General features: G+C 39.4%; 1 protein-coding gene and 1 long non-coding RNA gene across 5 annotated transcripts in view; one reads left to right on the top strand and one right to left on the bottom strand.

The window, feature by feature from the left end:
• The window catches only part of UBE2W (ubiquitin conjugating enzyme E2 W), a 36,332-nt gene extending 18,494 nt beyond the window's left edge, over positions 1 to 17,838 (bottom strand). For 2 of the 4 annotated variants that reach the window (XM_039524423.1, XM_039524422.1), the window contains exons 1-3: positions 17,717 to 17,838; positions 2,732 to 2,823; positions 447 to 549 (exon numbers count right to left, since the gene is read on the bottom strand). In XM_039524423.1, coding sequence (XP_039380357.1) covers positions 447 to 549; positions 2,732 to 2,823; positions 17,717 to 17,731 — 210 coding nt within the window. In that variant the 5' untranslated portion in view covers positions 17,732 to 17,838. The remainder of the gene's footprint in view (positions 1 to 446; positions 550 to 2,731; positions 2,824 to 17,716) is intronic. The other 2 variants (XM_039524425.1, XM_039524424.1) reach the window with 2 other exon arrangements.
• On the top strand, positions 17,757 to 21,737 carry LOC120397854. Its single transcript, XR_005594036.1, has 4 exons — positions 17,757 to 17,886; positions 18,687 to 18,744; positions 20,283 to 20,921; positions 21,621 to 21,737. It is a non-coding gene; the product is annotated as an uncharacterized LOC120397854 (long non-coding RNA).
• The last annotated feature ends 2,764 nt before the right edge of the window (positions 21,738 to 24,501 follow it).

Raw genomic sequence — 24,501 nt, forward strand, 5'->3', positions numbered from 1 at the left:
TACTTCCCCAGCAGTACTAACAGGAGAAGCAGAGAAACTGCAAAGAAAGTGACGTTAAGGAGCAGCACTGGGGTTTGGAGGCAAGAATAGAGGAAAAAAAGAAGTTTGTCATCCACTCTATTTCTACATTCCAAAAGCAGAGAATCACTACCCCTGTGTTGCTCTTTCATTGGTCATAAAAAAATCCCCAAGATAATTCAAGTAACACTAAAAAATTTCAGATTTACTCTGTTCTTCCTATGAGAACAAATGGACATATATCTCTGTTGCAGAAACATTTTTAAAAGAGGTGGCAACTGCACAATTGAGTGTACAACTGAAATCCATGTAACTAAAACAGAACCTTAAAATTACAAGAAGTGTGGACAATGTTACTAGTCAGCATATGCCATGCAGCTATAATCTAAAAATGGGAGGTAAGCAGGAGGGAGAGAGAAACTAATTACCTGAGGAGAATCAAAGGGATAGCGACTACTGAACTTAAATAGAAGCTGAAATTTCTCCCCTTCATATAATGTACCTGGAGCACCTTCCATATCTACAATCCACCTAAAAAAAGAGATACAAATCTTTAGTAATATAATCAAGCAATTTAAAATAAAATACAAAAGAATAACTGAATGAACTACCTATTATGGTACTACTACATGATATCACAATGACCATGAAAGCAAAGTAAATATAACATGGAAATTAACACCAAACCTCTGTATGTGAGAAACAAGTTTGGTATTTTATATACTCAATCTTTGCATAGTGTTGTAGATTATACAAGCAGCAATGCCTCAGGAAATAAATACAAATGTGAGTACAAATAGGCATTTTATAGAGAGACACAAGAGACAGTAAAGCTCAAGTTGAAAGACTGGTAATATGTCCACCCCCAGCCTCATTACCAAGTCTACAACTTGTGTGATGATTATGTCTATCCCCTTCCTCAGGTGAAAGCAGACTCCCTTTCCATTTTATTTTACTTTTCTGCCAAGGAGATTTAAGAATAATAGAAATGTCACAAATACAATGTAGTTTACTAACATTAAATCAAAATGAAAAGGGGCATGCTCCTTTCCCTGACTCACATCTGCAGAAATGTCACTTGTGGTTCTATTTAGAACTTAACAACTAATAGAATGTGAAGGTTAGCAAGACAATAGCACACTACAAAAATAGTAGCTGATTTTCAAACTAATCTACTTTAATCACTGAGCTCCTCTTTAAAGGTTGTGCAACAATAAAGGAAACTGATAGGCCAAAAAGGTACCTGTAAATATATAAATATATATAATCAGTAACAAAGGGAAAAACTTATTGGTCAAAAAGGCAACTATTTTGAAAAGTAACTAAAAATGATGTCAGAGGGTTGCATGTCTATATTGTCTCAATGATACATGTCAGATGTGCTCTGAGTTTTATCAACATTCCCTTAGGATGACCTACATCTCTCGCTTATGGCTTTGCTGCTTAAAATAATGGACACCTCACATTGATGCCAATAAAACCTTTCTAGTGCACACTTTTTTTTTTCAGACATAGATATAATGGCAAATAAAAGCATAAACCAGCTTATACTTTATTTTTGAAAAACACAAAAATATTCAAATCAAACCACCATTCTCTAAAATAATTAGTTTCCTGAAAGAGTCTGAAAATTTGCTCTTGGTTCCCATCATCTTACCCTCAAGCTATTTTAATATTCATGTAGCCCATTCACCAACATTTGCTGTAGTTCAATATCTTACTCTCCTCTATTCTTTTAACCCATTGCCACATGCTACAAGGGCCATACAGAACATGGACCTTTCTCTGGATCATACAATAACCATGTAACATTTTATTAAAGTCACAGTATTTATTTTCTTCTGCTTCAGTTTCCCCCGCATCATGATTTAATGTCAAATCTACCTTGATGGCAGTGACTGGTGTATTTAGGAGTGAAAGGTATAGTTTGCTTATAGTCTTTTCCCCATTCCTGTTGATGTCAAAGCATGGAGTGATCTCACATCACCTTCTCTGCAGTTTTAGATAAAACTGAATGCTTAGCATCCCTTCAGATTTTGCTCTCCTGAGTTCAGAATTGTTTGGGCACACCGAACAGAGAAAGGAAATCCAAATGAGAGACTGCTGACTAAGAGGGATACCCTCTTGACTTAATGCAAAATGTAGATAATGTCAAACTACTTTAGACTAATAGTTTTGACCTAGAATGGTTTGCCAGAATTTAATTCTGCTCTGTCAGATAATGTGTAGGCACATTTAGGCTGATTTTTTAAAAATTCCAGACAAAAAAGTTTTTTATTCTATAAAAAAAGTGCATCATTGACCCAGACTTTATACAAGGCAGTGAAATGTATCATACTGCAGATTATAACCCAGTTTATCAGTTACTAGTGAACATATTAAACAGTGTACATGTGTATGTGTTAGTCTGTCTTGTTAGAAGAAGGCTGTGTAAGTCTATATATTCTGTAGCATGTTTATGTTTTTGCAGGATGAATACTTCTTCTTCTTCGGATACTGCAATTAGAAAGTGGGTATTCCCATTCAAAGCTCATGCTGCAAAACATCTGTTAGTCTATAAGGTGCCACAGGATTCTTTGCTGAGTGTACATGTGAATCATCACTTTTTTTATATTCATGGATCAACAGGAGAAAATATTATTCTAGAAAAAACACTTGACTTATCTATAATTTGAGCTAATGTAGAATACATGAAAAGTATTTACACACTCACTGCGTAATTGAATTTTGAACACTCTTTTCATTTAAAGTCATTCCTGGAGGTGGGTCATTCTGCAAAGCCAACAGTTCTTTCTGTAGTCTCTTCTAAAAAGAATATAAATAGGATTTGAAATATTGCATAAACTATATATTACAATAAAGCTCATTAATTTACAGTACATTTTGCTGTTTAATAAAAGCAAAACATCTGAAACTCATTTTTTGCCAACCATCTACTCAAAACTTGAAGTACAGAAAATGTGCCTGAAGACAAGGAAAGGGAGCTTTCTACCACAAAAATTAAACAATCTATTATAATTTGTTAGATTAAGAGAAAAGTCAGAAGGTCCAAACTCAGTCATGTTCTCATTTATATAATTCCAAATATATTTACAATATATTATTGGCAACTGTCGATCCAAACTGGATCATGGTATACACGTAAAAGGCCTAATCAGGTGCCAGATGAATCCACTTATGGCCAACAAGCCCAATTTGAGAGTGAAACAGCTTGTTATAAATATATTTACAATATATCAAAACAGTTCTTAAATTAAAGCAAGAGAAGCAGATAACATAACGGTACTTAGCAACGACTTTGGTACCTCCATAGTAGGAACAATCATGGCTCCTTACTTAAGGTGGAATACCATTTTGCACTTAAAGCAGGGATTCAGACTAGTGTATAAAAATATAGTATGTCCTCCCAAGTTTAAAGCACTGAGCAGAGAATGAATTCTGCAAATTTAGAAGAACATCTATTAGTTTGAGTTAAAAGTGAAAAATGGAGTCTTTAAGAAGTTTGGTGTCTGCATCAGGCTCATTAGGGTAAAGAAAAGACTAACAGAATAACGCTCTTCAAACATGCCATAGAATTAAAATAAATTAAAAACTTGTGCATAGGTCAAATGTAAAGCAATTAGGTCGTAATTAAGCTGTTAACTATTTTTGTATCTAACTATTATGATTACTTAAAGTACAATTGGAGTCAAGACAACAGCTCTTAAATAGAGCCACTGTGACAGAAGTAACAATTACTACCATTTCTCACAGCTATGAAATATTCTGATATGGGTGTCAATTCCTCAGGGAAGCTGTTCCACTGGTTATAAACAGTCATTGGAACAGGGATCTGAATTTGGGTCTCCCAGACTGCAGAAGAGTGCACTAATCCCTTGGTTATTGGGTAGCCTGGGGAGCATCTTTCTCAGTCTTTCCTGCTCAAGTTATTCCACTTTGTATAAATAATTAGTCACTGGGCCAGAGAGAGAAAGAGAATGAGAATGACAGCCCGGTGATTTGGGCACTTACCCGGAAAGTGGGAGACCGAAGTCCACATCCATGCTCCAATGACTAACTATTTATACCCAGAAGAACAGCTTCAACAGGAGAGACACAGACATCACAATATCCCCTAACCTACTGTTCAGAGCACTCTCCTGCAACATGAGAATATCTGAACTTGCATCTTTCCCCATGTCAGTCAGAATGGGGAACTGAACCTGGCTCTCTCACATCCCAGCTGAATGCACTAACTAATGGGTATGGAGTACCACCCCCAGTTCTTCCTGGCTTTTTGTGAATGGTGCCCTAGTCCCAACAGAAGGTATTGCCCTAAATTATTTGGCACATTTGTATTAAATTCACAAATTGTTACAGGGGTACTGAAACATGCATTTTTCAGTTAATTCACCATTTGCCCAGCTCTAATTGGTAGACTACTTACCCTGACTGTGTTTGTTCTCTAACTGTGCACATCAGTACTTAAAAGTCTGAGTTAAATAAATGCACCCTGAATTATCCCAAAATCAAGTATTACAAACTAAGGAAGTCAGATGTAAGGTTACACTTACAAAAAAATAAAGGCATGTTAAGATATGGAAACACACAGAAGAGAGATAAATTAAGATTGCACAGGCAACCTAATTTATTACTGTTTGATTCTGCAGCCTTAAAATTATTGTAATGTAGTTTAATATGTTATTTAACAGAAGAGAACATCTTGTATATTCTTCTGAAGGTAATAAAAACAGCTTGAAATTTAGAACTGCCACAATTCTATACTGAATTACTATAAATAAGAATATAAAGCTTCTGAAGTGTAACAAAAATAAGTATCTTTGCACAGTAAGCGAAGTTTGAGATAATACTGTAAGTAATGCTTAATTACTCAACATATACCTAGGAACAAGTTAACTGACCTGTTTCCTATTTTGCTAGTATTAATTGAAATCCTGCATAAATACTTTCAAGTTCTAGTGATGCGTTGCTTTTGTCAGATCAGATGAATTTCCTATTTTATAAGATTCAACTTGTACCTGAGCTAAGTGGTGCTTAGGATGACCAGACAGCAAATGTGAAAAATCAGGATGGGGGTGGGAGGGTAATAGGAGCCTATATAAAAAAAAAGACCCAAAAATTGGGACAGTCCCTATAAAATCGGGACATCTGGTCACCCTAGTGGTGCTAATGAACTTCTGATTATAAATACTGTTTTTGCCTGAGTCAAGCCAATTGTTTCAAATAATCTGAGTACTGGCCCACAAGTTGTCAGCCTGCACAAAGATTTTATGGAAAATATTTTAAACAGTAAAGCTACTTTTTTTGGTAGCTCCAGACCAACCATTTTAAAAATCTCAGCTTTTATTATTATTTACAGCAGAACATTCAGTGATTTTTCTCTCCGTCTTAAAAGAAATCACATCAAGGTCAGTAGGCCCAAAAATCATACTTAGCTTTCAGATCACCTTCTCTGTATATAAAGACCCTGTAATATGTTTTGTTACCCCCAGAAAAATCCAATATAATCCATTAAAAATTGTACGTTACTAATTTCATAGTCTACCCTTCCAACCACCATTCCTTTATTGCATTCTGTCTATAAATTCCACCCTCACATGCTGTTTCAAATAATTTAACTTTGACCTAAAATATATTAGGTCTCAAGGTGAATAAAATCCTGGGTTTTTTAAATATTTTTTCTTAATTTAAATTTACTCTTTCATATACACATTACTTTTTTATTTTTATTTTTTTACTTGCTTCATATTTTATAGTCTTAGGCCTGGTCTATGCCAAAATATTAGATAGACCTAGCTCAGGGCTGTGAAAAATTTTGCACCCTGTGTGATGTACTTGGGTTGACCTAACCCTCACCACAGATGCATTTAAGTTGATGGACGAATTCTTCGTTGACCTAGCTACCGCCTCTCTGAGAGGTGAATTACCTACACCAGAGGGTCTCAAACTTCATTACACTGTGACTCCTTCTGACAACAAAAATTACTACACAACCCGAAGGGCAGGGGGAGGCGGTAAAGCCTGAGCCGGCTCCAGGCGCAAGGGCAGGGGGAGAGAAAGAGAGGAGGAATTTTCTCCTAACAAATTTCATACCTAATGCCCATCTATTCTGCAAAAGGCAAGTCCAGGGCCTCATTAATATCTCTACTGTAAGAATGCCACAAACTCTGACATAAGTGTAAGGGAATATGTTATATTCGTGAATACCACTTTCTGCTATTTTGAACTTCCACAGCTGAAGAAACCTAAAACCAGACTCAACCAGGCTATCTTTCTCTACCAGAGTTTGCAGTTTAAAGTCAGTAAGACTTGTGCTCCTAAGTAACTTCGGTACATAAATATGCACTTTAGGTACCTATTTTAGAAAATTTTGGTTTATGTGTATACAAGAAGTTACAATAACTTTGTTAATGTATTGAAAGTCAAAATAACTTTTCATTAACACCAAAGCAATTTTGTTTTGAAGAGACAAAGAGTACCATAAACAGGGGGGGAAAAAATATATATATATATACACACACACACACCCCGACTTACACAAGCATTCCGTTGTGGAATGCCTTGCATAAGTCGAATTTTGCATAAGTCAGGGACGTATACCTGACAATTACATGAAAAAGAAAAGCGCTTACAGAACTTTTTCTATAAGTGTAGGCTTGCGTAAGTTGGGTTTGCGTAACTTGGGGAGCATCTGTATATATAATTTTAGCCACAGATGCTGCACTTAGGTAGAGGTTTAAATTTAAGCACTCTCAGTCCCATTCAAGTCAACATGACTACTCATGGGAGAAAAGTTATGTACCTGCTTAAGTGTTGTAGGATCAGGGCTTGTTACGCAGAGTTTTCAGAACCCACAGCAGTGATAACTTAACTTTCCTGCCAGGCCGTGTCAGGAATAAAGCAATGGGAACACAGCGCTCCGGCTAATGAAAAATTAATACAAGCAAGCATGCTCTTATCTAAAACTACAATTTATTAGATTTAAGCACACAAAGATACAAGCAATAGGTTTAGAACAACCCAAATATTTACCTAAAATCTGGGACAGTATTGCGTAAATAGCGGCAGTTCCCTGCCAGAGAGTAAGGTGTCAGGAAAAAACATCTCTCAGGATAGCTTCAGAGGACTGCTACAAAATACACTATCTAGTCCTTTTTATAACTAACTTTTACAAAACACATAAATCACAATGACCCCCACTGGGTCATCACTTTTCATAACATCAATAAACTACTTAATATTCTTAACAATCTTCGTCATAATAAGCTTCTATATCAGGGGTCAGCAACAGGTGGCACACGAGCTGATTTTTAGTGGCACTCTGCTGCCAGCCGGGGTCTCGGCTGCTGGCCCCGCTCAGCCTGCTGCCTGCCTGGATGAATGGAACCCCAGGCTGGCAGCGGGCTGAGTGGGGCCAGCAGCTGGTACCCACAGCCCACCTGTGCCACAACAATTGTTTTTCTGCATATAAAAGGCAGAGCCAGCGTAAGGGCCCCACGCTAAAGAGGGCCCTCTGAAGCTAAGGGCTAGTCTACACTGGCAACATGTAGTCGTGGCAGAGCACTGGGAGAGAGCTCTCTCAGTGCTCTAAAAAAAACCACCTCCACAAGGGGTGTAGCTACCAGCACTGGAAGCACAGTGCTATAAAGTGCTAGTATAGATAAGCCCTAAGTTGCTCAGGCATCAGTTTCAGCCTTGGGTGGCAGGGCTTGGAACCCCAGGCTTCAGCCCCATATGTTGGGGCTTCGGCTTTCTGCCCTGGGCCACAGCAAGTCTAATGCCAGCCCTGATTAGCAGACCCCCTGAAACCTGCTCGGGGCCCTCCAATGGGCCCCAGATCCCTGGTTGAGAACTACTGATCTAGATCATACTTAGTGCTGTCATGAGCGCAGGTGACTGGACTAAATGACCTCTCCTCCAGTCCTATGATTCTACGATAATATTTACACCTTTTTTCAAAGATGATAGCAGCACAGCAGCCACGGCACTAGTCCTCCAACCTTAAATAATTCCCTATTACCACATTCCAGGTGCTTGAACTACAAAATGCACATATATAATTAACCTCACGCAGATCCCACCAGGTGCTTTCAAAAATATATGAAAAATCCAGAAAAAAAAATGCATAATACCAAGCAACCCATGGAAATAACGGGAGGAGCTTCCAACCCAATATTGAGAGTATTGCTCTCTGGCACTAAAACCACTGTGTAGACCCTCCTCTCACATCTCTTCCTGAGCTTCAGGGTCCAAGCTGCAATGTCTACACAGCTGTTTTTAGCCCTGTAGCATGAGCCAGAGTATATCGATGCAGGCTCTGAGACTCACTGCCACGGGTTGTAAAATGTAGTCTATACATACCCTTAGTTGACACTACTGGAAAGAAAACACTATGGGTTTTCAAAGACAATAAGCAAACTTTTTTCAAATGTGCTGGTCCAAACCAATAGATCATGTACGGTCATTGATTTACACATCCAGCTGCCACTAACTGCCAAGTGAAAAATCCCCACTTACTTCTATATATGAATAGCTAAAGGTATATCCAATAGAATACTGATTTGGATATTCTGATTTTAAAAAAGCAAATAGAGCAAACAGTGCAAGCCCAGGAAATATGCATTCTAGCTTTATCGTAGGGTTGCTCATGAAATGAAGGTAATGTTTTAGGAAAGAATTATTTTGGTTTGAATTTTCCAAAAGTTTATATTAAAAGTGACAATGGAGACGAGAACAATTTTAAAAATAAGAGGCATCTAGCTTTGTGGTCTAGTTAATTCTAACAGTGTTCTATGCTGCCAAGTGGCAGACCTATGTTATTTATTATTTGTATTACAATAGTACTTAGGAGCTCCAGAGAGGAACCCGGACCCAGTTGTACTGGCATCCAACCATCCTCTGGAAATATACCTGCTATGATGTGGGACAAAAAAGGTCAAAACCAATGTGAAATACAGATTTTTAGAGTGACGTGCTTAATGCAATTTATTTAATACAGCTCTCTTTTATCCCAGTCCATTAAAGAACTATCTTTTGTGTTTTGTCTTCTTGCAACTCTATCTCGTTCACTGTCCACCCTGTGGTACTTAATGAGGCAAGGGTCTGTAGAATAAAAATAATATGGCACCATGTAAAGACTATTTTAATGCACAACGGGGCAGCATTAAGGTTATACGGGCAACCTTAATTCTGCCATTTCCTTAACTGAGAGTAAACTTTGCAACCTTAACATTCTTTTAATGTAGTTTTTCTGTATGTCATTTCCTAGGTATTTCTAAAAAAGCAAACTGAAAAAACAGAAATTCCATCATAAAGAACCATATGAACCACCACAGGGGCAATCAAGAGGATTGGAAGTCAGGACCTTTAGATTCACAGCATATACCATTACCACTAAAGGAGAAGGCTGTAGCAGAGGTAGATTGCCATTATCCTCCATGAGAACCAGACACTAGAACAGACAGCATACATTTTGTGGTCAGAAAATAATTGTATAAGCACTAGCAAAGGAATGTTGGGAATCAGGATTGTTGGATTCTATTTCTCGCTCTGGATGGAAGTGTGATTTAATGGTTAAAGAGAGCACACCTAAGCACACTAATCTGGCACATTTGTTCCAAAAGTGAGTGTGGCTAAGTAGATGAGACCTGGATCTCCCACATTAGAGGTCTGGGTTCTATTCCTAACACAAGTCATTTCTGGCAGAGCTATCTCTCAGTTACCCTGCCTATAAAGGAGGGAAATGATCCTTTCCTTACCTGCCAACGGCATTTGGCCTCTCTCAAACAATACAGTTGGGAAATGCACAGAATTAACAAGAAGTCAGTGGAAGTGCTGGGACTAGAAAACTCCTGATGGCTCTGCACAGGGGCCAAGAGCCTGCTCACAGATTTTAGCTGCAAGTCTGCAAGGAGCTCTACTGAGCACATAAAACAACTTAATTTGCAGTGATTATAACCAAAACTGGATGGATTTAGAAATGCAACCTTCCAATTGCAGGACTATCCCACTTCCAAATTTTGAGTTCTTCCTCCAAACCTGCTGCTAGAGCTCTTCAAAGTAGCAGCTGGATTATTTTTTCCTCCTTTATTTGGTAAAACTGCCTATTTTGCCCTAATAGTCTCCAAAAAGGCTCAATCATTCCTCCTAAAGCCTAAAAATATTCAGTCTTAAGCAGAAAATAAGCATGGAAAATTTCAGCCACAATGGTCCAAGTTTAGTAAAGTTACAAGCAACTGAACTCATGCTTATAATGGAAAGTGTTAGGAAACCTTAAATGTGCATAAATATCAATCTCAAAGAAAGGAAAATTAAGAACCTGCATATATCAGGCATCTGAGCCTGCATTTCTTGCACACCCTAACCTTTCACTGATTTCAAGAGATCTTTGAGGTGCATAATGAAGGCAGAATCAAGTCCTAAGCAGGTAATGATATTGTCTCTATATAAATTCATGGTATGCCCACATCTTGTATACTGTGATCAGATGTGGTCGCCCCATCTCAAAAAAGTTCTCTGATTGGAAAAGGTACAGAAAAGGACAACAAAAATAGTTAGGGGTATGAAACAGCTTCCATATGAGGAGAGATTAATAAGACTGGGACTCTTCAGCTTGGAAGTGAGACGACTAAGGGGGGATATGATAGAGGTCTATAAAATCAGGACTGGTGTAGTGAAAGTAAATAAGGAAGTGGTATTTACTCCTTCTCATAATACAAGAACTAGGGGTCACCAAATGAAATTAATAGTCAGCAGGTTTAAAACAAACAAAAGGAAGTATTTCTTCATTCAACATACAGTCAACCTGTGGAACTCTTTGTCAAAGGATGTTGTGAAGTATAACAGGGTTAAAAAAAGAAGTAAAGTTCATGGAGGATAGGTCCACCAATGGCTATGATCCAGGATGGGCAGGAATGGTGTCCCTACCCTCTGTTTTCCAGAAGCTAGGAATAGGCGATAGGGGATAGATTACTTGACGATTACCTGTTCTGTTCATTCCCTCTGAAGCACATGGCATTGGCCATTGTTGGAAGACAGGATACTGGGCTAGATGGACCTTTGGTCTGACCCAGTACGGCTGTTCTTATGTTCTTAACTATTACAAACTTGGATGCTAGAGACAATCAGGTTTGATTAGTTCACATGATTATTAAATTTGCATATGTCTAAAAGATTAGTAAATCACAAGTTAGGCAGTTTTTAAATTATAATCATATGGAGAAACAGGAAAGGCATTTTAACTTCCTACTCAAAGCTGTTTTAATAGGGAAATTGCATCACTCAATCTTATTGCATTAGAAACTTAACAGTTACCACTTAGACTGTAGAACCATAAAATGTGTTAATTTTCTGTTGGTACACACCAAAACACTGTATTATTAGCAGTCTCAGATTAAGGGAAGGGGAGAAATAGGGCATTTCCTGATTTTCAGTGTGTCTTCAACAGTCTCTCTGAAGGAAACATTAAATAAATGTTTATCATATTAAGTTATGATAGGGGTGGGGGTTTTTTGTAGTTAACTGCACTTTGGGACTAGCTGTGAAGATCTGTATTTCTTTTTTAGGAACTTATGTTAAAAAAGGTTTTCTTTAAAATATTTTGAAAACAGGCCTCATACAAAGCTCCAAAATCCAAGAATGAGCTTCCAATGCACACAGAATGTATCTGGGGTCCACTATCACCCTACACAATTTTAAATACCATAGAAAGTTGTAATTTTTGGTGTACATTCTATAAAAACCTAGCCTCTTGTTTTCGTAGAGTTTTATTGGTATTAATGCTAAAATAAAAATATTATCAAGCTGTAAAAATTTAATGAGCTATATTTTAAGATGACTCCCTTTCCAAAAGTAGTCATTTTAATTTTGATATTTGTATCAAAAATGTATTTCCAAATCACAAAATTAAAATGATGCAAAGATTATGCTAATGAAACTGAAGGATTATCAAGCAATAATCTAGCAGTTCTACTGAGAAAAGATCTGACCCTAAATCTTTCCCTGACCAAACAAAAAATAGTTAAATTGGATTTAAGTATATATCATTCCAATATAGTGTAAGATATGTTATAATGAGATCAAAATCCTTTTCTAAATTTATAAACATTGGCTGTGGACATCTTAAATTTGGAACAGTCATTGCACTGATCCACTGATTATACCATTGCCATCATCCCAGCTTCCCTTTATCATCTCTTTTCACACAAACTTGAATTCTGATAAGATATTTTAACTGTGTGCACACGGGTATATATGGAACCAAGTCTGAGGTATATGCTTTAATACCATACTAGACTTTGTTCTTTTCAGGTGAGTAATACACTATCATGAGTTAGGTACAGGTCATTTGTATATGTCAATATTCAAATCTCAGCAAATACAGAGCTAATGTAATTCACAACACATGGAGCTTTACTGATTGGACTGTAGGCCTTCAGTATGGTATTTGTATAATGAGGATTTTATTTTTGCCTTGAAAGCTGCCTCTCCCATGAGCCCGTGTAAAAGTACATCTATATTCCAAATCTTTTAATGTAATGCTATGTGATTTTGTTTGTGCAATGAAGTTTAAGGCATTTTGCTAAAATTTAGAAGAGACTACATTTTCAAGTATTAATCTAACTTAACAAGGTACTTAATTGTTTCAAAATATTTAGAATAAGTGTTGGCTGTCAATGGCAAATTAATGCTAAAAATTTCAGTGTATAAGGACTGTCTGAGTTACAAGTCTTTAACAAGGGAAAGGCTACCACCAATTTTATCCAAGGATTTTATAAAGTGTGCATGGTTTGTATGCATCACCAAGTCCTCAAGACAAAATTATATTATAGTTCATAAATGTAGGTGTATTTTTACATTATTTACATCTGCCTCTTACATGAGGGAGATATCAACATCTGCTCAATGAGCAGCAGCAGTCCAAAAAGCAAACAGAACATTAGGAACCATCAGGAAAAGGATAGATAATAAGACAGAAAATATCACAATATAAATCCATGGTATGCCCACACCTTGCAGATTTCTCATTAAAAAACTGAAGAGAATCTCTCAACTTCAAGAAAACATTACAAAAATGTGCTATAAAAATGTGTTTTAAAAGGCTACATGATTAGTAATATGAAAACAAAAACAATGCTTCACTAGCTCCCTGATCAAAAGGCCTAGGGAAATAGGGGTCCCTTAGACACTATCAGTGAGTTTAATAGATACACTCGAGATTAACATCTATAATGTAAAAACAAGCACTAAATTAGACTTTCCCACTGCCATATTTTCCAAGAAACAGACATTAACTAAAACATTATTATTAGTATTAGACAGCATTTTGCATCTGTGGATCTCAAAGTGCTTTACAAAGGTGGCAGTCATCTTCCTTTTACAGATAGGCAAACTGAAAAACAGGTGTGCTCTTGTACAGCTTATTTCACAACACAGACTAGTGGCAAACACAGGAACAGCCCAGATTGTATCTTCTTAAAGCTTCACAACAGTCTCTTCCACATAGTTTTTATACATATCTACAGAAGTTTTTTTTTCCCCCCATAGAAACTTTTGAGGACATAATTTATAATTAGTCAAAACAAAGCTGCATAAAGAATTCTGAATGTTAAATAAAGACCCAACTGCAAAAATAATCTGGCATACAGATTCTTACAGAAAATGGAGACAAAAGATCTATTAGCCCATCCTCTTGCTAAATCGGGATTGTATGGTACTGTATGTTCTCACATGCTTTATTCAGTCTTGTTTTAAATGACTCATAAACCTGGACTTCCATTACTTTCTTGGGAGACCATTCCAGAGTCTAATACATTTCACTCACAGAATTTTCTAGTCTATTATAATTATTATTTTTGCACTTATTCATATTGTTAGAGATCTTATTCCTTCACCCTCTCACTTCCCTGGTCCTTCTCGCTTGAACAGAGAGCAACAATACCCAAAGTCCTAAGGTGCAAACAATTTGATGTGTATTGGGGTGAACTTCCAGAAAGCAATGATTCCAATTTCCTTCCTTGGTGTCCCCCTTCCCAGCTCTGATGCCACAGAGCCTGGCCTGTGCCCCTGTTCCCATTCCCCCCACCTTACTTTCTGATTGACTGCAGACTATATAGTAAAACTTGAGTTCTGCTTAGCTATACCTTAACCAATTATTTTACTGAAATTTAACTAACCAATCCTAACATATTAACATGATTTAACCAATTATATCCCATCACCTTAATTGGTTTACACTCAACAAAATTAATTATACAGCAGACAGAAACAATCACAGAACCAAACAGAGATTATACAGACAAACAATAGGGAAATGGAGACTACAGTGATAGAACAACAAAGAAATGAAGATTTTACACCCCAGCTATTGAGAAGTGAGTTCTTGCCAGACAGGATGCTATCAAACTAAGTTTTCTTTAACCATCTTTATCTGGAGGTGATAGGCATTATCAGGACAGGATTGTATTCCTAACAGCCCAATAGCACATTATTTCAATGTGACTAGTTTAGAATGTAAAGATGTGACCATACGCTTCCCAGCTTATGGCTGCCTCTTCTGCTTAGCCAAAAGTCTTAGCCTAAGAACAAGGCCTTAGACTATTATAGCAAGAGAAGGCCTATAAACAGGAAGACTGATTTTGATTCTTGTTTTGTACCTCTATAACTAGCTCAGTGATAAGAATACACCTAAAGTATAGGCCTTTGCAGGCAGGCCTGAATATCTATATCCTAACACTCCTCTCCTGTTTTGTTTTTTTTAATTTTGGGATCCTCCTGCCCAGGTATCCCTGGAAAAGCATAGGACATATGGTAACATACATTTTGATAGGGCCAGGCATCAAGGTGAAATGTGTCATTGCTCCATTTGTTCCATTGCCCCTTGTGTAGTACTGTGCCCTGCACCTTCTCTCATACAGGCATACCACACCTATTTCAATTAGTGTTCCAGACTTCCCATTATAGTGGGCCCGGGTTGTCTAGTACACTGGCGGGGGGTGGGTGGGTGTATGTGTGACTAGATTACTTATAGGCTATAATTAGTGGCTGTTTTGTAGGGGGTTGGGCTCCCCTTGATCATTTTCATATGCAACGTAACACAAATACAGTTAACAATACACCAGCTGCTCATATTACTCCTAGTCATAAACCCCGAAGCTGGGTATCAGCATAGCCATGTGTGTTTTGTTCCAATTGGTACATCTTCTCTATGGGCTGTCTGAGCAGTATACAAGCACCACTATAGTTAAGGCTACCTTATGACATCTGTATAAAAGTCAATGTTTCTAGGTCCTCTAAAAACAACATGCTTAGTTTGAACTTTTGAAATTTTGTCTCTCTCTGGAGGATGAAGGGTCAGTGACCCAAATTTGGAGTCATGTGATCCAGGAGAACCAGAGATATCAGTCCCCCCAAAAACAGCTATTTTAGAAAAAAAAAAGTTTCTATGTTGTTGGTTTTTTGCCCAGCACTGGAGATCAAACTATTACTGAGCTATGGGTCAACCTGTCAAATTTTACCAAAGGTAGTGCATAGCACTCACTAAATTTTGGGGGGACCCAATTTGAGAACAGTATTTAAAGTATCTATTTTTAAACTGTGCATACGCCAAATACAGAAGAACAGCTAGAGGGTTTCCACTCCTGCCATTTTATATGCTATAAAATTCTAATTCTTGTAAGTACTGTACTCTACATTCCAAATGGTTAATGAGAATGCCTTGAAATTTGGTATGTCTTATAGGGTGCAGGGTAACATTAATGATCCAAACTTGGAATAATCTGACCAAGGGATTCCCAAGTGGCAGCTTCCCCCCCCCACAAAAAAAAAACCCGAACCAAAAAACGGTTTCCTTCTAGTGCCCTGTACTGTTAAACTGAACGATACACATGACTGGTTGAATCACAGACCTCTTGACTGCTGGGAGCTCACCCTTCAATTAACATAATTAAGGATAATTTAATCACAAGCCCCACTCTAAAATAAAAGGACTTTGAGGCTATATGGCTAAGAGATTACCATCTATAAATCTCAAATTGTAGCAATTTGGGGAGGGGGCTGAATGTAATCAAAGTCTTTGGGAGAAAAGTATTAGACATGAATGCTTTTGGGAAGGAAGGGGGCAAAAGAGTGAAGGAATAGGGAAAGAAGAGTTTGGGGCTGCAGTGAGAGGAAGGGGGTTATGGCAGGGGCAGCAAGAGAGTAGGGGCTCACAGTACCCTGCCATCTCCACCAAAGTACCCTAATGCTATTCCATTGTAACACAGTTGTACTTTGCTCCAGGCACTGGATGAGTCAGGTTATAAGAGGCGAAGAAGTAACAGAAATAGAAGTGTCTGTACACCAGGGAGCGCAGTTTTCAGAGAGATGCATTCCTTGCTTGCAGTGGTGAGGCCCTGGAACAATAGTGAGGAAGGTGCCAGGATGCATGGGCAGCCCTAACTACATTTCCTGGTTTTCAGATGTCTGAGTTTGACATACCACCAAGCAATCTTAATTCATGGTAACCAGGTTTTTTATTTTGGCCATTGAATTAGTTTGTTTCACTTTGAAATCCACTGGCTCAGAAGGTAAAAGCGAAAAACAAAAGGGAAAATATAAGAAATTGGGCAGAGAACACTGCTCCAGAAAGGAAAGAGAAAAGGCAAAAGTAGTATTAATTTTTATAGAGATAAATGAGATGTGAAAATGTGTTAAGAAAAAAGGCACCACTTTGTTATGAGTGAGATAACAAACATGAACACTCTTGGAACTGAATTATCACTTGTCTCCCTTCTCAGAACATTTCATACCCCTGTCTTAATACTGTAAATGTGGACACTTCTGCCTTCAAATTTAGTTTGTTGCACAGAGAAAGTAATCTACACCTCCACAGCTGTTTTGACTGCCACCATCTAAATACTTCTCCACAAAAGGTAGAGAGAAAAAAAATTCTGGTAGAAACCTGTCACAGTAGCAGGACGTTTCATGTTGTTATTACACCCACTGCAGCCCAGCCCAAGCAGGCATCCTCCTGTTCCCTCTAATGGGGAAGACTCCCCTTCTCACCCGCCACCGATTCCTGGTGTCAAGGCTGTCTTTTCGTGAGACCCACCCCAACCTCAGACTGCCATGCCCTCTCCTCTCTTCATAAACTCCCCTAGGAAGGCTTTGCAAGTCTCTCTGCAGTACCCTGTATGATCCTTACATGCACCCAGCGGACAGGAAGGGGGTTGTCTCGATCACATCCTCCATTCCTGACACGCTCGGGGGGCGGGGAGAATCTCTTCCCCATCTTCACACAATCCCCAGGGGAGCTGGAGATCTTCTCCACCACACCTCTTCCTCACAGACTATGGAGGAGGGTGTCTCTCCACCAGAACGCCGCCCCCCCCCAACACACACACACACACACACTCCCCCGCGGGCGGGGTGTCTGCCACGTCCCTCACAGACACACGCTAGGTGTGTGTGGAGGGTTATAGTGCCCCCCATGCCCCGGGGAGAGATACCTTCCCATACCCCCCTTCCTGCGAAGCTTCTCTCCCCCCCCATCCACGGACACCCCGGAGCTTCCCCACCAACCGCCGCAGCTTCCCCTGCCCAGCTGCCTCGAACTTCCCCTCCCGCCAGGAGCTGCTCCGGTCACCCGGAAACGCCGCTCTCCCCACTCCAGCGTCCCGCCCGGCGACCCTCCTCCCCGGCTCCACCGCAAGCTCCTCACCTGCATGGACGCCATGATGGAACCGCCCCCTCCCCTCTGCGCCGCCGGCGGGGACCCGAAGAGAGAGTCACGCAGCGGCGCCCCGCCCCCTCCCGCCAGGTCACGTGGGGCCACAAGCCGAAAGCAGGAGGCCGCATGCGCCAAGCGGCCAGAGGTCGGGGCTGCGCGAAGTACCGGCCACGCCCCGACTGGGTGTCACATCGCAGCGAGGCGGCCCGTGCGCGGCGCAGGGCCTGGGCCACCCCGTGCCCAGCGGCACCGCCCGGGAAGCGCTCGGCCGCCCGACTGGAGCCAGCGGAGCAGCAGCGCGCCCCGAGCGGGCGGGCGGGCGATGGGGCGTCGGGCACCGCGCCTCTGGGGGGGGCCTCCCCGCGGCACCTGGGCGGGGTGCTCGGCCGCAGGAGACCCCCTGGGCCCGCCTGGGTGCGGGGCCTCTGGGGAGCGGGGGCTCGCCACCGCCCTCCCGTTCTGTTCGCCCCAGCGGCTGCTCCATGCGGGGAGTTGAGCAATATTTCGGGTTGCCAGTTTTGGTTGGACCTCTTCCTGGAGGTGTTTTCACGTGATGTAATCGTGAATTAAAGATTAATCTTGAATTCCTGGATACTCCAGGACAATCCTGGAGGGTTGGCATTGGATACACACAGACTGCCACCGCAGCTGCCTGCAGGGAAAGCTGCAGCGAGGTCACATGAGCATTTAGTCACTGTCCATTTCTCTAAAACTCTAGCTGCTCTCTACTAAGCATGTGCAAATTGTGATGTTTTAAATGCTTAAATTATAACTTTGCTAAAGGTGGATAGATTTTCTTGGAGGCAGCACACACCACGACCCTGACATGAAGGTCATGTCCCCACTGAATATTCATACCCCTGCTCCAAAGCACAGGGGTGCTAGAGCTTCTCAAATAACAGGACATCTGCATTTTTGTTTAAAATGGTAGAACAATGTGTTTTTTCTTTCACGTTCTCAGAAATATTCCAGAAGACTTCAGGCGGAGGGGAAACTTCAGCCCAAAGGGTTATATTTTGGTAAAGTTATATGCAACTGAAAACAGAGTGACGTGTGGGGCAACCTTCATAATAGATAGGGCTACCAGTCCTGCCTCTAATACTAGTTATTCCCCTAATGTTCCATCCCAGACTGCAGGTCAGGTCTAGTATGTGTCTGGGTGAGTGCATGAATGTGACTGGCAGATCACCCATGAGATCCCATGATTTCCAGGGGCTTGTGGCACCACAAACAAATAACCTGGAAAGTTTCTAGTATGCTGCTGGGCAGCTCATCCCATTAGCTACTCTAGAAAATCTGCTGCGTCATCATCTAGTGGTCTGTAGACCACTAAGTCCTGGGTTCCTTTTGTCCTATGTATTGCGGATCATGTAGATGCATTCAAATATTTTTGAGTGCATATGGCCAGACATTTTTTGAATGGTGTACTTTAAATACAAATCTTTTACATGCATGTACATGCACAAACACCCCCCTTTTAACTGTGCAAGTATTTTATTTTTAAAAAACACCTGTGGTTTGTTGGATTGTCCACTCAGTGATTGGAACTGGTCCTGTTACCAGAATTTGCCATCTTAATAAATCACTCGAGATAGTTGAATCCAAAGCTGACTGCAAGGACTTACAAAGGGATCCCACTAAACTGGGTGACTGGGCAGTACCTGGAATATAGTGTGTAGTTCTGGTCGCCCCCTCTCAAAAAAGATATATTAGAATTTGGAAAAGTACAGAGAAGGGCAATGAGAATAATTAGGGGCATGGAATAGCTTCCATACAAGGAGAGAGTAAAAAGATTGGCGCTGTTCATCTTAAAAGAGACAACTAAGAGGAGGATATGATTGAGGTCTATAAAGTCACGAAGATATGGGGAAAGTAAATAGGGAAGTGTTATTTACCCCTTCACATAGCACAAGAACTAGGAGTCACTCAATTAAATTAATAAGCAGCAGGTTTAAAACAAACATAAGGAAGTACTTCTTCACACAATGCATAGTCAACCAGTGGAACTTGTTGCTATGGGATGTTGTGAAGGACAAAGGTATAACTGGGTCCAAAAAATAATTAGATAAGTTAATGGAGAATAGGTCCATCAATGGCTATTTGCCACAATGGTCAGGAATGCAACCCCTTGCTCTGGGTGTTCCTAAACTTCCAAATGCCAGAAGATGCGACTGGCTGACAGGACGGATCACTCAATAATTGCCTGCTCTGTTCATTCCCTCTGAAGCATCTGGCCACTGGTAGAGACAGGATACTGGGCGTGGGCTAAATGGACTAGTAAGGCTGTTCTTATAATCAAAGTAGGAATGAATTGTCTTCCATATTAGAAAGCATTGGATTTCAGAAAGTTTCCAAGGTTTGTTTCGTGGGGAAGTGGGCAGTTTTAGATGTTTTTATTGTATTGGAATAACACAAAGGTCATAAACCCTTTCTAACACACAAATAAAGCATATGAAAATAGGATATAGTGAAATACAAATGAACATGACTGAGTACACTCTTCGTGTGTAGAGAAGAGATATTTGTAAAACTCTATAACCTTTCTTTTTCTCCACAGATTATCTCAGTTGGGTTCTTCCTACACCTCCATGCAAAACATAACATGGAACTCTGATAGCAAAAGCTAAAAAATTGATTGTGCAGAAAAGAGAAATGCACAGTCCAATCCTGCAAAAAGTGTGTGACTGAAGTTTGAGAAAGTGGGAATGGTTAAAAAAAAAACCCACCTCATTTCTGCGTCACCAAAACAAAATGAAGTGTTCCCACTTAAATATTTGATGTATCTATCGAAAAAGAATACCTACTTATATCTATAACCTGTATCCTCCTTCACCTTTCTGCTGCATGTTAGATTAATGTCAAGTCCAGCATTTGGACTGTAAACTTTTTGGGGGTAGAAAGCTGTCTTCTGTGTGTTTTCCCACTTAACCCATCTGTGTACACTATGAAATATCATCTCCACAGCTGTAGGGAGAAGAAAGAGGTGAGAATGGGGAAGGCTGAAGTTTAATGGGTTAATGAAGAGGATAGATTTTTGATATATCGCAGAAGGGTAGCATTCACTGAAAACATTTGGTATATACTTCTAAAGATTATTTAATTTCAAAAGAGGATTTTGCAACAAAAAAAGAACATAGCTAATAGCTGTTGGAACTCCTTTCTCTTCACTGAAAGCATTTATGTTTTGAAAGCAAAGGTATGCCAATGCCTGATCAGCACATGTAAATTCTAGTAGAAGGGGAAGGAGCCAGTAGCCTGCCAAAAGACTGAGAAAGAGGCTTTGAGATGCAATCTAGAAGCATTTTCATGCTAAAATAAATGACAAGATCACATTTCCAAGTGAAATCCTGGTCACAGTGATGTTAGTGGGTGTAAACAACTTGAGGTGGAATTGATGTAGGGTTAACTTTGCTACTGCCCTTTTGACACAGTTAAAATATTAAATGGAACACCATAGTTAGTGTTACTAAGTTGTGTTGTTTTACATGAACCAAAACGTTTATGCTAAAATACGTTTTTAATGCCATATGTTATACACATAGCAAGCATATCAAGTTTAGGCAATGGGCATGTGTTCAGCTGTAAATGTGCATATTGATTAGTCAACAGGTTCAGTGGAATAAAACTGATTTGAAACCATTGTAATGAAATTCTTAATCCTGTTCCAGAAAACCCAGTTCAAGGTTGAAAGGGAGGGTGGGGTGGGGTAGGGTGTGTGTTCCAGCACACACCCTATAGTGCAAACTAGATTTTATTTTGTATGTTCTACTATATATAGTACATATTAAGGCCAGCTCTATAGGACTTTTGAGTTAGCTGTTATAAATATTAATATAACCCTCCATTCTGTAATAAAAAATGACTAATTTCTCTTTCATGTCTTTTGCCACTGCAGGTGCTCAGCTGCAAAAATACACAGCCCTGACATGCCCCTGAATTTATGAAAAATCTCTCCTGTATTTAGTTACACTTATGAAGGTTTTTAATCCAATCCAAAACTGTTTGGTTGTGTTATTTACTCATGCAATATCCAGTGCTAATCTAATTCTGTCCTCATTCCTACACAACCCCCTCAATATCAAAAGTAAGCAAAAGGTACAATTTGGCCCTTTGTGTATAAGATAAGGCCTAAAAGGATCATAATTTATCTTGTTTAGGGGAAACTATTAATCTGATTCTGGGCCTGCTGAAGTCAATGGCAAAGCTTCCACTGACTTCAGCGGGAGCAGGATCAGCTGCTTTATGGCTACTAAAGGTATTTATGCAAATTTGGCCTACTTTTTCAGCAGTGGCACTGGATAATCCTCTAGTTTTTATGTGAAGAAAGCTTTAGCACCTTTTGTTATTGGTTTCTACTGAAATATGGGCAATTTGAGTGTTACACATATTTTACTGTGGCTGTATCCTCTACTTCCCATCCCCCAATTTGTTTCATCTGTGTGAGATATTGTAACCTAGATTGCAAACATTTTCAGGATAGTGTCTTTCAAAGAAGGGTTTTTAAAGTGCCTAACACAATGGGGCCCCCACTCTCAGATTAAGGCCTAAAGCACAACAGTAAAACAAACAACAATAGAACACATTGGAAAGAAAACTCTGCTGGTCACACTAGAACTGAGTAAATATAAGACAATGAATAGTTTATTCAGGAAATAATTTCAGTTTTCTCAATTTGTTCATGAACAGGTCATGGAACTCTTTGTTCTAAAGTATTCACTAATTTAGACAGTGAAAAATTTTCTTTTGGAATATAATTCACAAATGATTGCACAAATTCTCAGTTTGCATTTCACCCCAATGCTGAGGACTGGCACAAGGCCCTACTTATGGGCTGTGCAGGGGAAAGGGGGCTGCCTACATGCCATGAGAAGGGACTTCACACCAGCCCTCCATAAGATCTCACCAGGGAGTAGGGCAAGGGAGGGACAGTGGATCTTCATTTATGCTTGTATAGTGATGCCAGTACTCTGTAAATAGTGCAGAAGGGCAGCTGGAAGACCAGCCATTATGGGAAGGTGGGGGGATCTAAGTGGCTGCTGAAAATAACCAACACAATGGATGAAATGCATTCTACTTATATAAAGCTTCAGTATTGGGCCTCCAAGGTCTGACACTGCCCCAGCAAAGTTAACAGTTTTGCCATGGACTTCAGTGGTGCACAATCACACTCTTAGAATCCAACTCCAAATTTTATACAGGGAGAATGAATTTCATGTACTGTGCTGGTTAGTTTAATAAATCATTTGGCATTGTTTCTGATCTCTGATTAGTTACATAAAAGACATCCAGCCATTCCAGTGAAAGTCATGAATGTTGTACTTGAATATACAATTAAAAACTTTTTCAGTAAAGATTCAAGCATTCAGTGTTAATTCACTTTTCTTGATCATTTCTGTTAAAGCGTGAGAGGTTGAATGTTTAGAGAAAGCAAACCCAAAAGGGTTACAACTATAGTCAAATCAAAGTTTGCCTTTGGAATTCAAATGGCTATTTGTATACAATTTTTTCCATTATTTAACACGGTTATTTTCTCTCATGATGAGCATATTGTTTGTTTTGACGTGAATAAGCGGTAAATAAAGATTGAAAATAAAATATAAAAAGTTTACTGAGTATTAATTTTTGATTTTAGTGAATATTAGAAGTATTTATATTAGAATTTGACAGGAAATGCACAGAATCACAAGCACCTTTGTTGGGTTAGGTCCAGACCAGTTTTATTCCATCACTTTCCATCCCCCATTATCATCTATAAAGTTTTTGCAAGAGTTATAAAATTAACCGTTTACTTAAGTATTTCTAGTGTCTTGAATATTTCAGATACTAAACTACATATTACTGCAATTCCTTGCAAATTCTACCACTCCGGTCATGTTGCACCTTGTTTTCTTTTGTCCTGCCTCCACCGTCACCTCTTATCTACTTATCCCACAGAAGTTACTTGTACAGTCACATTAATCTCCCTTTGTTAGTCCAGTGGCCTAGCAACCATAATCTGCAGTGCTAGGAGGCCACATCTCACAAGTGAGGAGGACTTCAGAAAGAAATTGTGTTGTTTCCCGTTTGACCAGTTTGGTAATTTAAAAAAAGATATTGACCTGTGCAGTGCATTAGGAATTTCTCAGGAACAGAGGATCTTTTGAAGAATACAAACTGACTTCACCTACATAAAACCACCCACTGTACCTGCATTGCTCCAGCAAATGAGGAAGAGAAGTGGAATCAAACCAGAAAATAGGAAAGAAAAATAAAATGAAAATACATGAGAAATGAAAGATGGCTAGAAGTAAGAAATACTCCTGAGTTTATGCTGTGGCTAGTGTGTCTTTAAAAGGTGTATCATTTTACTGCCTGTTGAAATCATTGACTTCGTGTTACTGTAACCTCAAGATGTACAAAGATAGGTAAGTAATCCCTTATGCAATTTATGCCAAGCTTCTAGGCTGGGATCTTAAAAGAGAAGGGTATTAGGCAGCCAGGATAATAGTACTTCCTTACCTCACAGGAGTGTTGTAAGGATAAATGCAATTAAGGATTGTGAGAAGCTCAGATATTTTAGGAGCTATATAAATACCATAGATAGCTAGTGAATGATGGAATAAATGAAATAGTCATCTCCTTGAGTATTCTGGGATGTGAGGAGATAAGACATTAGCGATTATCTTCAAAAACTCATGGAAGACGGTAGAGATTCCATAGGACTGGAAGAGGACAAAAAGTGCCAATATATAAAAAGGGTAATAAGGACAACCCAGGCAACTATAGACCAGTCATCT

Source organism: Mauremys reevesii, linkage group 2, assembly GCF_016161935.1.
Source record: "Mauremys reevesii isolate NIE-2019 linkage group 2, ASM1616193v1, whole genome shotgun sequence".
Lineage (NCBI taxonomy): Eukaryota > Metazoa > Chordata > Testudines > Geoemydidae > Mauremys > Mauremys reevesii.